Source organism: Anser cygnoides, chromosome 2, assembly GCF_040182565.1.
Source record: "Anser cygnoides isolate HZ-2024a breed goose chromosome 2, Taihu_goose_T2T_genome, whole genome shotgun sequence".
NCBI classification, from domain to species: Eukaryota; Metazoa; Chordata; class Aves; order Anseriformes; family Anatidae; genus Anser; species Anser cygnoides.
The window spans coordinates 29,072,425-29,088,429 of NC_089874.1; the positions used below are offsets into that span (position 1 = coordinate 29,072,425).

At 37.1% G+C, this 16,005-nt stretch overlaps 1 protein-coding gene across 8 annotated transcripts in view; it reads left to right on the top strand.

The window, feature by feature from the left end:
• Positions 1–16,005, top strand: part of PHF14 (PHD finger protein 14) — a 166,061-nt gene that overhangs the window by 20,976 nt on the left and 129,080 nt on the right. For all 8 annotated transcript variants that reach the window (XM_048075388.2, XM_048075387.2, XM_048075390.2 and 5 more), the window contains exons 5-8: positions 2,517–2,676; positions 9,350–9,461; positions 11,689–11,826; positions 14,149–14,295. In XM_048075388.2, the coding sequence (XP_047931345.1) occupies positions 2,517–2,676; positions 9,350–9,461; positions 11,689–11,826; positions 14,149–14,295 (557 nt within the window). The remainder of the gene's footprint in view (positions 1–2,516; positions 2,677–9,349; positions 9,462–11,688; positions 11,827–14,148; positions 14,296–16,005) is intronic.

Genomic DNA, 16,005 nt, shown 5'->3' on the forward strand with positions numbered 1-16,005 from the left:
CCATCCCTTTTGCTGCATGTAGCAGTAGGGTGTTTAGCTTTTGCTAAATGACAGGGAAAAAGGGAGGATGCCTCCTCTTGTCTGTTAGAGATCTTGAAGTCTTTAAAGTTGTCATATTACTGTATAAATTAGGAAAAAAAAAAAAAAACTTGAGTTATAACTCTTGACAATTTTTTGTATCCACATGAGAAAATTACTTATATTTGCATTTTCATGGAAACCAAGTCTGTTGTCAACACACGTGAAAAGGATGGAAATAATTACAGCAAACGCATGTAGTTTCCTAGGAAGAGGGAGAAAAAATTTCAGGTGTAAATGACTGATAAGTGTAACTAGGCAAATATTTCAGAATGAAGGTAAGACAGTTGTGGAAAGTCACCGTTCTAATTTTAGCAGCCTGACAGCACTTAGTTGAGAAAAACAAATCTAATTACATTTGATTGTTGAAGAATTATCAGTGTTCGGAAGAAACCAATTTTATTTTGCCATATGGATTGATGACAGTATTACTGCTCCTATAGTGTTAGGTAATTTTAATAAGTACATTTAGGAAAATATTAGTTTGATAAGAATGGTCTGTCAGAATTATAAAAAGCTTAATTATTCATCAGCAGTATGATATCAATGTGTTTGTACATTAATGTAATTGCTTAAAAGTAGCTTTGCTGGCATATATTAAAGATTGTGTTACAACTTAAAAAGGACTTTCTGGGATACTACTTAGAGCTGGTATGACATTATAAAGAAAATTGAGTTAGTTTATGTATGAGCCATACAATATTTTATATACCTAATGAATCTTGTCTGGCACTTCTGGGTATTATTTGTCCTTTGATTCTGGAATACCTTTATAATAAAAAAGAAACATTCTGGTGACTTAATTTAATACTTATTGATGAATCTTGTGCTGTAATGGAAGACTATATTTCTTAAATGGTACCTACAGTGAGTGTTATTGCTTATTTTCTGAAGGTAGTTTTAGTCTATTATCTCTGTTTCTGTCACAGGGGGAGTTAGAGCACTGTTACTATTTTATTATAGTCGGTGGGTAATGAACCAAACTAACAAATGATGTTGCTATTTAATTGCAAAATTCAATAATTTAACTGCTCTGCAAGCAAAAATGTTGACTTGATCGTTGTACTTGACAAATAGCTGAGTTTAATCTTTCAGCAGTTACTGTGTTTTAACATAGACAATGAAGTCTTATTTTTCTCTTACTGAGGAAAAGGGAAATGTTCAAAGTGTGGCATATACAGAAGTACAGTTTTGTGGTGATAAGCTTTAACGTTTTCCTTTTTGTCATTTACAGTAGTAGGAGTACTACTCTTACTCTTTTTCAAAATTTAAGTAACAAGCTTCTAAATCACTTTAAAATACTAAATTTGAGGTGATTAAGCATACAGAGATGCCTTAAAATCATAAAAGCACTGGGCATACCAAAGAAGAATTGAGAAACTGAATAAGTTTAATCATAATTTAAAATCAACTAAAAATGAGAATGATGAAGTATATTTTAAATTTTTTTTAGCAATCACCAAAGTGGTGTCTCAAAACTGTTAATCTGTGCTCATCAAATGATACTTCAGTTTTAAAGTTACAGAAGGTCTTTTAAGTTCAGTCTTACAACCCTTGGGGGATGCAAATTCTTATTTTTATTTGTAATATGTATATTCTCTTTTAGCTGAATTGGATGCTGTACGCAAAGTGGAAGAGTGGGATGGCTATTTGTTGAATGAGTATTGCTAGCACAATTGACTTCTTAGAGGAAAATAGACACATTCATTTCAGGGTAGTGAGAAGCAGAAAGATAGGAATATCCAAGAGAAAGCTGGATATGCTCTCAAATCTAGATCCTGACCCATGATACCCATGGATTCCTCATTTGGTGCTAGTATTTAAGGAACCATGTTATAATTTGGATCAGACTGCTGATCCAGCTCAAAGCAGACTTTACTGGTTGCATGGGAAGACAGGTAGCTCTATGTAAGCACTATTACAACGGTGGAGAAGAGAGATGTGAAGGATATTGTAGGATAATAAATGTTTAAAGGCACTAAGAATCATTTCTACAAAACAGAATAGTTGGTCAGTATTTTACTGGACTTCAGAAATTTTCCTTAGCTGTAGCATTTAACTTGAAATATATTTCTTTAATTGAAAAAAATGCTATGATTCTCTGTCTTTGTGGGTTGCTTTGTTTTGTGTTTTTTTTTTTTTTTTTTTAAATTCTTAATGGATAGTGTAGAACACCAAGCATTACTAAAAGAACAAAGTAAAACAGACCTTTACATTTTTTGGTTGCAATATAAGATCATTCTTTAGAAATAGGGTCTATTTAGAATATAAATTTTGCGCTAAAGGTTATCCTTGCAGAAATATTGGAAGCTTTCTTGGGATGTTCGTTATCATGCCTCTGAGTGAGCTTGGGTGTATTTCCTGCTGAAAGTCATAACTGAGAAGTACATGTTTATTTGTCTTTCCTTATATTGTGTCTTTCATTTTTGTGTATGTAGGTTGCTATGGTGTTGATGGAGAGAGTGATTCCATCATGAGCTCAGCTTCAGAAAATTCCACTGAACCTTGGTTTTGTGATGCATGCAAATGTGGTGTCACACCTAGTTGTGAACTATGTCCAAACCAAGATGGGATCTTCAAGGAGACAGATGCGGGCAGGTAAGGCTGAAGAAGTGGTGTTTCAAATCCAGCTTATGCCTAAAAGTTTGGGTTTTGCCCTTTTCTGTTCCTGTAGGAGACAGTGTTTTAAATTAAACTGCTTATATTCTTTCTCTCACCTCAGTTTGAGTTGGGTGCTCTTTGGATAGTCAATCACTTAATCTTTTTTTTCACTCCTAATGTTCTTCACATCCATTGTAATAATATAGGTTTATGGACTGATGAGCAAAAGATGTACCTAAGTGAGAAAAAAAAACCTCACTGTTTAATTCAGGGAACGATAAAACCTGTTCTCCAATGTGAAGTGACCCATGTATTGCTGTATGTATACAGATGTCATGCTGGATATGCTAAAAGACCTTTCTTATGTGATGTCTTCCGTTCCTGTCATATTTGAAAAATAAATTGATATGGTTATTAATGGCAACTAATAACAATTACAATAATAACAAGTAATAACAAGTAATAACAAGTAATAACAAGTGACGCGCTTGGTGGATGAGGGAAAGGCTGTGGACGTGGTCTACCTTGACCTAAGTAAGGCTTTTGACACCGTTCCCCACAACATTCTCCTCAAGAAACTGGCTGCTCGTGGCTTGGACTGGCGTACGCTTCGCTGGGTTAGAAACTGGCTGGATGGCCGGGCCCAGAGAGTTGTGGTGAATGGAGTCAAATCTGGTTGGAGGCCGGTCACTAGTGGAGTCCCCCAGGGCTCGGTACTGGGGCCGGTCCTCTTTAATATCTTTATCGATGATCTGGATGAGGGCGTCCAGTGCACCCTCAGTAAGTTTGCAGATGACACCAAGCTAAGTGCGTGTGTCGATCTGCTCGAGGGCAGGAAGGCTCTGCAGGAGGATCTGGATAGGCTGGAGCGATGGGCTGAGGTCAACTGCATGAAGTTCAACAAGGCCAAGTGCCGGGTCCTGCACCTGGGCTGCAACAACCCCAAGCAGAGCTACAGGCTGGGAGATGAGTGGCTGGAAAGCTGCCTGGCCGAGAAGGACCTGGGAGTATTGGTGGATAGTCGGCTGAATATGAGCCAGCAGTGTGCTCAGGTGGCCAAGAAGGCCAACGGCATCCTGGCCTGTATAAGAAGCAGTGTGGCCAGCAGGTCTAGGGAAGTGATTGTGCCCCTGTACTCGGCTCTGGTGAGGCCGCACCTCGAGTACTGTGTTCAGTTTTGGGCCCCTCGCTACAGGAAGGACATGGACGTGCTCGAGCGAGTCCAGAGAAGGGCGACCAAGCTGGTGAGGGGTCTGGAGAACAAGTCTTACGAGGAGCGGCTGAGGGAGCTGGGATTGTTCAGCCTGGAGAAGAGGAGGCTCAGGGGCGACCTCATCGCTCTCTACAGTTACCTGAAAGGAGGCTGTAGAGAGGTGGGGGTTGGTCTATTCTCCCACGTGCCTAGTGACAGGACGAGGGGGAATGGGCTAAAGTTGCGACAGGGGAGTTTTAGGTTGGATGTTAGGAAGTACTTCTTTACCGAAAGGGTTATTAAGCATTGGAACGGGCTGCCCAGGGAGGTGGTGGAGTCACCATCCCTGGAGGTCTTTAAAAGACGTTTAGATGTAGAGCTTAGGGATATGGTTTAGTGGAGTACTTAGTGTTAGGTCGGAGGTTGGACTCGATGATCTTGAGGTCTCTTCCAACCTAGAGAAATCTGTGAATCTGTAATTTTCTACAATAAAGGAGAGAGCAAAATGGTTAGTGATGTCATGTTTATGGCCGACGTTACTGTTGTTTTTTTTTTTTTGAGAACAATTAACACAATTAAGTTCTTTTCCCATACATTTCTATCACAGAATGACAGAACCGTAGAATCATTCAGGTTGGAAAAGACCTCTAAGATCATCTAGTCCGATCAGTAACCTAGTACTAAAGTCTACCTGTAAACCATGCTATCAAGTTCTAAATCTGTATGCTATTAGAAGACCTCCAGGGATGGTGACTCAACCAGTTCCCTGGGCAGCCTATTCCAATGCTGCACAAGAATAGTAAAGAAATATCTCCTAATATCCAATCCAAACCTCCTGTGACACCATTGAGGCAGTTTCACTTGGTGCTTGGGAGAAGAGCCAGACACCCACCTCACTACAGTCTCCTTTAAGGTAGTTGTAAAGTAGAATAAGGTCTTCCCTGAGCCTTCTCTTCTCCAAGTGAGACAAACCCAGCCCTCTCAGCTGCTCCTCATAAGACGTGTTTTCTAGACCCTTCACCAGCTTTGTTGCCCCCCCACCTTTTTTTACTGCTTTTTAATTTTATATAAAATTTATATAATATACACAATATATTTATATTATTCATATATATGATATATAACAGTATAAATACTATACATATGGATTTTATATATATTTTACAGTTGCAAGTTGCAGGTGCATAATAGTATACAACATTTTTGGCTAATGGGCCTGTCATAAGCTTTTCATTGATTGTGTTAACAAGGGAAGGCAACCTAATTAGTTGATAAGGCTGTTCAGAGGAAAGCAAAGCTTTCTTAATCCTGTTTGACCATATCTGTTTGATAAGTAGGATTATAAAAATCTGCAGTCATATCTTACTGATAACGATAGATGAGTTCATGTCGTTTAATGTTTAAACCATTTACACTGAGCTATATATTAGAGAACAACATATTTTGTACTAGCAAATCACAAAATATAGCCATGTCCTCAGTTTTCTTTCATCCACTGGCTTGTAGTGGTTTTCTCTAAATGATGACATCATTTAGTTGACTGTGACTGTCTTGTAATGAGTGCAAAAGCATATTCATTTTTTTCTTCAGTTCTTTGGTATTAGCTGTAATTTTTTTTTCATTCCTGTTTTCAGTTCCAGTACTGTTGCTAATACTGTAACAAACTGATCCTGCCATCATTAAAAGGTCAGCAGAACTCTGGATGATATTTTTGGAAATCTTTCTTTGACATACTGGTTTTAAGGAAAGTAGATATAATATTAAAGTACCATAAGTTGATTGAGATTTTGTGGATTAAAATGCACATGCCTTTGCATTTCTGCCTTAGCTTGTAATTTTTTCTAATATCAAAAACATTTTAAGTTTGCAGTGGAAATAAACAGATGAGGGTATTCATACCACTGAACTTCTTCATTAGATGTAAGAGCTAGGAATCGGCTTTGGAGGGCAGCTACCTTTCTCCATTGAATATACATTAAGCTCAGCTTCTTATTTTCTAACTGTATTTCAGACTTTTTATTCCTGTATTCTGTAAAGCAGTTTAAGCACTATATATGTAATTTCCCTTATAATGATAATAGAAACTACAGTCAACGTTTTAAAAATTGCTTGCTTGAAATTTCTTATAAAATAGCAGTATGTTTTTGATTAATATGGAAGTGTTTTCTCTGCAGTACTGATTATTTGCGCAAAAGCATATGCCTGCTTTGTTGACTGTGGAGATTAACATGACAATTTTTTATCACTGTTATTGCATTTTTATCTGCTAGATGATGTGATATGGCTGCAATGAATAAGTATAAGTTTACTCTCCCAGGTGAATAGGTTTATGTACTAGAAAAAAAACAATACTAGCCAACATGTGAATAACCCTGTGCGCTCTTTCTGTTATTTTATTAATTTGAACTCAGTAGGGGAATGGGGCAATACAAAGCAAGGTAGGATGTCCATTATTATTTTGCCACAGTACTGAGTAAACTGCAACATAGGTCAGTTCATTTCTTGGAATAGTACCATAGACTATTGAATAACAGAATCCTTCAACTCTCCATCCCTTTACAACCTTTTAAAAGAAATTCTTTATGTGCATTAATGCTGGAAATTACACAAAAGTGAGACCAAGCCTATTCAGTTTCTTTTCACAATCAAGTTGGAATTATTTCTCTGTTCCTATGTGAATCATTATAATAATGAGGTGCTTAATTTCTCAGCAGAATTCTTTTCACATTAACCTCTCAGCTTCATGAGCATAAACGTGAATTTATCATTTTGAGAAATAAAATTTCATATTATCCAAGAATATGAATTCTGTCCTTGTTATGGTATGGAGTTTTTCTTCTTCCCTAATCAACATCTGTCATCATTGCTCCAAGCTAAATGGATGGTAAAGTAACAGGGAAGATTATTCTTCTTTGATTACCCAATTTGTCTTAATTACAAGCTTCTAAAACATGTGCAGCTAAACAAATGAGCAGGAAAATATTTAGAACTGGTATTAAAAGCAGCTGAAATTGCTTCAGCTGTGAACTTGACTGACTTCTATATGTTTTTTAATAAAGATTCAGGTCCGAGTTCACATAAAAGTGGCTAAAGAAATGAGGTACTTGTGTGCCAATCACACTGAAATGGCAGTTTAAATCTGTAATACTGTAATACTTCGGTGACATGTACTAAAACGTTTTGAGAAGGTCAGTATGAAGGAAGCAGCCAGCTGTTGGGTTTATCATAGATAAACTCCTACAGAGTGCAGCAGCATTTAATACACCAGTGGAGCATGAAAAAACTGTGCAAATTAAATTGAGAAGCAGCTGCTTGTAGAAGATGTGTATCTTTATATTGAACTTTGGAGGGTAAATTTTAATGCAGTCTTCTAAATGTATGCAGTCTTCTAAATGTACTACGAAAAATCTCCAACCAGCGCCTTGATTTTTTTTTTTTTAAGAATAGTAACTGTGAGGAAGTGTGACTTCAACTTATACTAATATGTTTTCTGTAGTGCATTTTAAATCAATGAAAGGATATAGAAAAGCCCTAGTGCAGTTATTAATGGCTAAGCAGTATCTTTATTTCAAAGTTACATGTCTTACTCTGTGTGTAGCATTTTGCGTAAAAGAATAAAAAATAGTGTCTTGATTCCTTTTGGAAAAGAGCAGTTTGTATGTTTGTGGAGATGAGATATTTCTTCTAGTAAATGTATAGTATTTGATAAAATACATACTCATGCACACAAACTCTTTTTGGTAGAAAAGTATTTCATAAAATTATGGTAGTGGTTTAGGCCAAACTGTAAACAGTTCTGAGAGGGCAGAGATAGTATCAGAGAATATCCCAAGTTGGAAGGGACCGACAAGGATCATTGAGTCTGACCTCTGGCTCTGCACAGGACCACCCAAAAATCATCCATCGTGTCTGAGAGCGTTGTCCAAATGCTTCTTGAACGCCAGCAGGCTCGGTGCTGTGACCTCTTCCCTGGGGGTCCTGTCCCAGTGCCTGACCATCCTCTCAGTCAAGAACCTTTTCCTAACACCCAGCCTGACCCTCCCCTGTGAAAGCATCCCGCCATTACTTTGGGTCCTATTCTTGGTCACCATAGCAGAGCTCAGCACCTGCCCCTCTTCTCCCCCTTACGACAAAGCTGTAGGCCACCATGAGGCCTCCCCTCAGTCTCCTCTTCTCTGCCTGAACGAACCAAGTGACCTCAGCATCTCCTCATATGTCTTCTCCTCTAGACCCTTCGCCATCTTTGTTGTCCTCCTTTGGCCACTGTCTAACGGACACCCTCTAAAATTTCATGTCATTCTTAACACTGTGGTGCCCAAAGCTGCATGTGGTACTCGAAATGAGGCTGCAGCAGCTCCGAGTAGACTGGGACAATCACTTCCCTTCACCAGCACCTCAGGCCATGGCTGGTCACCAGAGGATGACCTTGAAGGATGGTATCAGGTGCTCCATTGCTACCAGAGAGGAATACATTGTGGAGAGGCAGGCAGAAGATGAATTTTCATACAGTAATGAGAACAGTCTTAGTTTTTGCATAACTTTGTATTAAATTGGGAAGTTCTGCTGGCATGTTGGAGTATTTATATCATATTAAAAACAATGATGGGCTTTACTTTATCCGTACGTGAAGAAGTTTGGCAGAACACTTGAGTATCCCAGCTTGTTCTCTGGCAGCTAGCATGCTGTCATATTTGGACCATGTTATTTAAAGACAAAACTGTAACTAATCTTCAGATCTTCTTTTGATTCTACCTGTAGTTAAAATGCTATGACTCTGCTGTGGATGCCGAGAGCCCTAGTAAAATCTGTGAAAATTACTGCATGTAAATTTATATTTCAAATGTACATTTTTCTCACTGTTTTAATTTTTCATGTTTTACAGTGAATTTATGACTTTACATCTCAAACACGAGGGGTTTAACAATAGTATAAAAACTTCTATTTTCAAATACGCAGGTGAAAAGAGTCTTGTCAGATACAACACTATGAATTGGTCAGTGTTCCGGCTTTTGTTAGATTTACCAACCAATTCCTTTAGAGTCAAGTGAGTTAATGGCTTGTAGGTAGTTTGTTACTGGGATTTTTCTGTTAACCAGGTAGTAATTTTGTTTCTTCTACTTCCACCATCCCACCCTGCCTTAGTTTTGTAAGTAATATCAAAACCTTAATATATGTTTCACGTTGCATAAACAGTGATGGGGAACTCTGCTTAAGAACCATCAGAACAGAGGGTGTTGGTCAGCTTGCCCTTGATCTAGACAAGCAAAGCAATCCCAGTTGCACTGAAAATCCTTGCTGTGGTTCAGTGTGCTGACTTCCCAATATGTATTCCCTCCCTGCTTCTAATATATTTTTTGTTTATGTACGCTTTTTCTGGCATCTGTAACATTCACGTGGCACTTTGAAACCTGAAATTGGCAAGTGTAGTATGGGAACAAAATGTTAATAACAGTAACCTAATTTTATCTGCTGTTTTAGGTGGGTCCATATTGTTTGTGCCCTGTATGTTCCAGGAGTGGCATTTGGAGATATTGACAAATTGCGGCCAGTAACGCTTACAGAAATGAATTATTCAAAGTATGGTGCCAAGGTAAGTCTAGAAGAGATGTACTACCTACCAGTAGCTTTATTTCACTTCTTTACATGGAATAACATATGGCTTCCAAATCTTATTTCTGTTGTTGTTTTTTGTTTTTGTTGTTTTTTTTTTGTTTGTTTGTTTTTCCCCAAACAGTGAGGTTTGGGACTGCAAATGTGATGAAATTTGTTGTTTGTTATACTTTCGCTCTTCCCTCCCTCTTTTTTCTATTTTTCGTTACCACTATTCTTTGTAGTTTCTGTCACTGTTTTTCTGTTTCCTTAATTTTTTTATGCAAGTGCCAGTTACTTTCTTTAAAAGTCAGTTAGTGGCAGATTGTCAGAACGTGGTCAGAAAGAGAAAACGATTTATGGGATTTGAAATGGAGAAAAGAAAAGTGAGGTGGATTAAGACACAGATGTAAATTCAGTTAAGAACTACTTTTGGTTCTTTGTAATCATAAGCTAGAATGCATACAAAAGGATTGCTGCAAAGCAATATTAAAAACCAAAATAGAACATAACAATATGGGGTCCTAAACTTGAACAGAAAAAGTGGCTCTAACATTAAAACAGTCTTTTACATGTAAATGTTTTCAATCCAGGTCAAAAATGATCATGTACAAAACATACAGAAAACCATTGCAAAGGGCAGAGGCCAACACTGATTCGCTAACTATTGCTATAGCTATGGGGACAGTGTGGAGAATCCATATCTATCTGGCTAACGTGAGGAAAGATGGCTGTAGTACTGCTTCTCTAATGCTTAATTTATGCATAGTAAATTTCCTGGGATTTCAGTTTGTCAAATTGAATGCTAAATTAAAATTGGTAATAACTTTGTAAAAATATATTAAAATAAATCAAAACACTTTGGGTGGCCCGTGTGCAACTTACATATATTAGGAGCATGTTCAACATAGACCCTCTGGAGTATTTAGCATTGTTTAGAAATGTTTGTATAAAAAAGTATGAGCTGACTACCAAAACCCTGCAGCCTATTGTTGCAATGAATCACGCTTTTTAAATTTTTAGCATGAGTAATGTATAGGAGCAAGGTTTACTGTGAGTAAGATGAGTGAACTGCACAGATGAGGACTCATTACTCTCACAGAGCTTTAAACAATCCCTGTTTTCTGTATCAAGTGTGGAAGTTACAGCTTAGCTAAACACCTCCCTGGAATAGCGGTTTCAAATAATAATCTATGATTTGCTTCGTTTCTTGTCTGTTATGTGGTGCTGTGACACAGTTAAAGGGTGACCTTTTAGGGTAGAGTATGCAATATTTTGAGATTCTTCTGTCACTAAATTTCATTTGCAAATCCTTTCTATTGTTGTTTAACTTTCTGCATGGAAATAATTTCTGTAGGTGATGCACAGCTTTGCTCCATACTCATCACATGAGAGATTAAGAAATGCACAACTGTGTAATTCTTGGTCACTTGACACAGTGGATAGCAGCACCGCTTTAGCGGGCTGTGTTCCCATTTGCTTGTTCCTGCACTTACCACTCTAGTTTGCTGGAACAGCTGTTCAGTATGAATTTGTGGTGAACCAGACTGAGGAACTGATCCGGCTGAAAAATATGTTTGTATTTTTTCCAGGTTACATTAGCGGATGTCAGTTTGCTGTGTTGCAAACAGCTGTGCCGGGAATGAATGTAGCTGAAGCCTTAATGTAGTGTTTTAAGTGAATCACAAACTTACTTACTGATACTTACATTTCTTGATTATTTTTTCTTCCATTGTCACAAATTAGCTTCTCAATCAGAGCTTACTAAAGGACATCATGTAATTATCTATGGTTTTCAAGTCACCCAGAGGACTGCTCTTTTTTGTGTGTGTGCGCTCTGAACTTATTGAACAACTGAACATTTGTTGAGCAGTATTGTGGTTTTATGATATTCCACCTATACAGTTAAGTATGTATGTATTACTTAGATGCTATTTAGTTGTTGCTCTGAAGGGAAATAGAAGCCATAGAACTTGTTATAGAAGTTCATCCAATGTGCTATTTAGGATGCTTAAGCTTTTTTCCATTGCTTGTTGAAAATGAATCAGTTGAGGGGGTTGGGAAGTGGTGAAGCGTTAAGTATTGCCAAATGTTATCAGCATACTTGGTTTCTGTACCACACAGGAGTAAACCCAGATGTCTAGTTCTTATATGTAAGGTGTAAATTATCAAATATTAGGCAAAATGGACCTGAAATACTCTGTCATTTTCTACCTTTCCATATAAAGGAGTGCAGTTTTTGTGAAGATCCTCGTTTTGCCAGAACAGGTGTATGCATTAGCTGTGATGCTGGGATGTGCAGAGCTTATTTCCACGTGACCTGTGCTCAGAAGGAAGGCCTTCTCTCAGAAGCAGCAGCAGAAGAGGTAGGTATGATGTGGCTTTGGAAAGGATAGAATAAAAGGGTTGTATCAAAAGTTTGTGGGGAAGACCTGAAATTCTACCTTTTTTATTCACTATTCCTGAGCCAAGTTTTTGTAAATTACTAGGAGGTCATAGGCCAAATAAAAGGACCGTCCAGGGAGGGCTCTTTGTTGATGAAATAGTCCAACTCTGAACATCTTTTGAAATGGCCTGGAAAAAGGGATAGAGAAGGTTAATACAAAAGTCAACTTAATACACGGTAAATCAATGAGATGAATTCTAAATCTAATTCTTGAACTTCACCTAATTTGACACTTTGCTGTTTATGTACTCTAGTATTCTCTCTGTTTCATGCAGAGTACGGCTGTCTTGAGAAATTAACTACATTTCTAATACCATTTTTTCAAGCATGTCTTCCAGTGTTTCCTCCAAACTGTATATGGCTTTCCTTGCATTACTCTTAGGAACTGGAAGGAAAAGTGAATATTTATAACCTACTGATAGCTTTTAATACATGTTCTTACCAGTCTTATTCCTGTAATATGATTAAAGCAATTCAGATTTGAAGTTCTTACTCAGAATTCAGTTTTATAATATAAGTACTTTTAGGTTGCCAAACTTCATTCTGATTTTTATCGTTTAGATTAAGCCTGTTGTGTTCACATTTGCACAATTTAATTTTTTATTGCCTTAGGAAGTATCACAGGTAATGCACAAACAAACACTACTTGCTCTATTGACGCTGAAACTTTTGTTTGTAAAAAAGCAGACCACTAAGTGATCCTTTTTAAAGGGATCACAAATTTGTGTACTTTTGTGAGATTGACAAGTAGGAAAAGTGCAATTGCCTTATGTTGTTTTCCCTACTAAATTATGTGTAATGTTGAATCTTCAAAAATTGTGTGAATTTCTTCTAGGCGTATGCCTTGTCTTTTCACTTGAAAATTTTCTTACATGTTTTCTGTGACTAAGTAATTTTAATCAAGGCCTCCCTCGTAGAACCTAATTATAGGGAGCTGCTAATTTTTGGCGGTAAGTTGTCACACATTCTGAAAGTCTAAATCAAAATAAAAATGAGGAAAGCCTGTACAGATTTTTATTATTCTGTTTTGTATGTGAGTGAAGGAAAGTTGGATAGGCTAATTATTTCATAATATTTTTATTACCTTATGAATGAAGACTGCTTCAAGATTTTCTTAGTCTGTTTATTTATGATGATGATTCTGCAGTTTTGACAGTATATACATCACCAGAATATACTGGTGATGAAGCATACTTCTCAGACTGAATCTCATCATGGCTCAGATATTTCATAGAATGATTTGGGTTGGAAGGGACCTTAAATATCACCAAGTTCCAACCCCCTGCCATGGGCAGGGACACCTCCCACTAGATCAGGCTGCTCAAAGCCCCATCCAGCCTGGCCTTGAACACTTCCAGGGATGGGGCATCCACAGCTTCTCTGGGCTGTGCCTCACCACCCTCAGAGTAAAGAATTTCTTTCTTATATCTGATCTAAACTGCCCTTTTTAGTTTAAAACTATTACTCCTTGTCCTGTTACTATACTATACCCCCTGACAAAGAGTCCCTCCCCAGCTTTCCTGTAGGCCGCCTTTAGGTACTGGAAGGTGGATGTAATGTCTCCCCAGAGCCTTCTCTTCTCCAGGCTGAACAACCCCAACTCCCTCAGCCTGTGTTCATAGGAGAGGTACTCCAGCCCTTTGTATTTTTTGTATGTTTGTAAACTGCTTGCAACGTTTGCATGTACTAAAAATTAGTATAACTTTACAGCATGATAATGTGCTAATCTGTTGGAAAGAAGAATGAAAAAGGGGAAAAAATAATCTGAGAGATGATTAATCACACCAAAAACATCTGAAAAATCATTTGAGAAAAACAGATATATTGCCTTACGTATTTTTCAGATTGTTAATTCCTTTTAGCATATTATGCAAAAGAAGACACAGTGAAGCAATAGGAGGTTAACAATACGTATTATATGCTAAATGGATTTGCGCTTAGGAATTTCGTATGCATTTTTTTCTGGGAATGAGAAAATAGTGCAGAGATCAAACTACTGAGTTAACTATTTAAGTTAATGCATTTTAAAACGTTTAAGGTCATAAAATGAAAAAGATGGGAAAACACTTTATAAGATAAATCAATGTGACAAAGTTGATTTAGAAACATATATATTGTTTTTAAAAACATGTCTATTTGAATACAGAAACTGTTGGCACAATGTTTATGCTGTTCAGAGTCTTTTGGCCTTGTATGTCTTAACTTTATTTTTGTTCCTTCTCCTTTGTTTTCTCTAAAACAGGATATAGCTGACCCTTTTTTTGCTTATTGTAAACAGCATGCGGACAGGTTAGACAGAAAATGGAAGCGGAAGAACTACTTGGCATTACAATCTTACTGTAAAATGTCCTTACAGGAAAGAGAAAAACAGCTTTCACCAGAAGCTCAGGTACTATATTCCTGACGCAAATGCATCTGCATTAATCATCCATTTTAAACAAGAAAGAAATGAAGAAGATTGGTAATTGTTATATATAGTGAATGAAATCTGAACGTGTGCCATCAGTATATTTCATTTCTCATAGCAGTGAGTTTTGCTAAGACAATTTTCAATTCTCTTAAGAGCAATTCTCAATAAACTTACTGTCAAAAAGGAACATCTATCCTTGCCTGAGTTGAAGACCTAGTTTGTTTGCAGAAAGTTGGTAATTAAATTTTCATTGCAATCCATAGATTTTGTTTAACATTTTTTTCAAGGTTCTTAGCAAAAACCACACACACAGGTAGACAAGAATAAGGCATTTTTGTACATAGATGTTCAGTGAAAGTCTGCTTTTTTTTTCCTGTAGTAATATTTTAGCATTGGCAGAAGAGTTTAGCTTGCCTGAAATGTTTTCTTGCTAGATCACTTCTTCACTTGCTGTAGAGATAAGTAAAATTTTATGCACATTTTTTTTTTACAGTAAAGATTTCCTAGAAGAAAAAAATTGGCATCAAATACAGATACTGAGTTTGTGTTGCTGAGTAGGAAATGTCTGAAAATCTTAGGCAAAGTCTGTATCCCTGTGCAGTGGCTGAACCATGTGAAACTGTTAGTTATTGCATGAGGTCAGCTGATAAGTGTCTTGTTGATATCAAGATTTCAGTCCTTCTGAGGAAATCCGTATACTTCAGTATGTTTGAGTGTGTGTACTTAATTTTTTCTGAGTCTTGACAAATTTCTGGCCTACTTTGCTTTCACTGTTGAGGCCACACTGAATTCTGCAGAAGAATCATGCCCATGCAGAAAAGCAGCTTGTTACTTGTAGGAATTCTGCCTAATTTGTAATAGGAATTGGCAGTTGCTTAGTAAATAATGGAAGAGAAAAATTATGGAGAGAAGAAAGAGGAAAAAGTTCTCCCTTTTTCTGAAGGGAGAGCTGTAGTGTAAGGATCAGAAAATAAAACTTAATGTGATCAAAATTTTTATTAAATCATACCTTTCTAGATCTTCAAAGATATTTGAATAGGAAAAGAAAAGTCTAATTTAAAGTGACCTGTGCATTTGAGAATGAGTATGAGCGAACTCTGTCACTGAAGAATTTTGAATAAAATATTTCTGTGGGGTATTAAGCTTGACATGGCTTGATTTAAAACAAGTTACATAATTGTGTAATACACTCTACTCTCACTTATGTGAAATACCACTGTGTAGTGGAGAAATCACAATGATATGAACGCTACCCAACATAACGGTAAGTGTTGGTTGTGCAAAATCCATTTGGGTCTAGCGGGGCTCTTACTAGCTCTGTTTTCAGGCCTTTGGTTAGAGCCCTGTATTTGCTATGATGTGCTGCTAATCCTGGTATGTTCCCAGCATTTCCCTTTCTTCCTTCTCTTTAACCTGAAGCAAGACCCCATGGGTATGTGTTTTATGAAATAAATTTGTCTTTGAGTGGTTTCTGTGCATTTTGAGAAATTCAGAACTGTAATGGGTTCTTAGTACAGACAGAAATGCCTGACTGGGGAGTTGACACAACGTAGTACATACAAATTCATACTTCAACTTCCTCATGCATATAGTGTGCAATAAGGTAAAGTCCTAGTTTAGCAAAGACAGTTGAATTTACTGGAGGATTTTTGTGTGAGAAGTAAGAATTGGTAGTATGTGCGTACATAC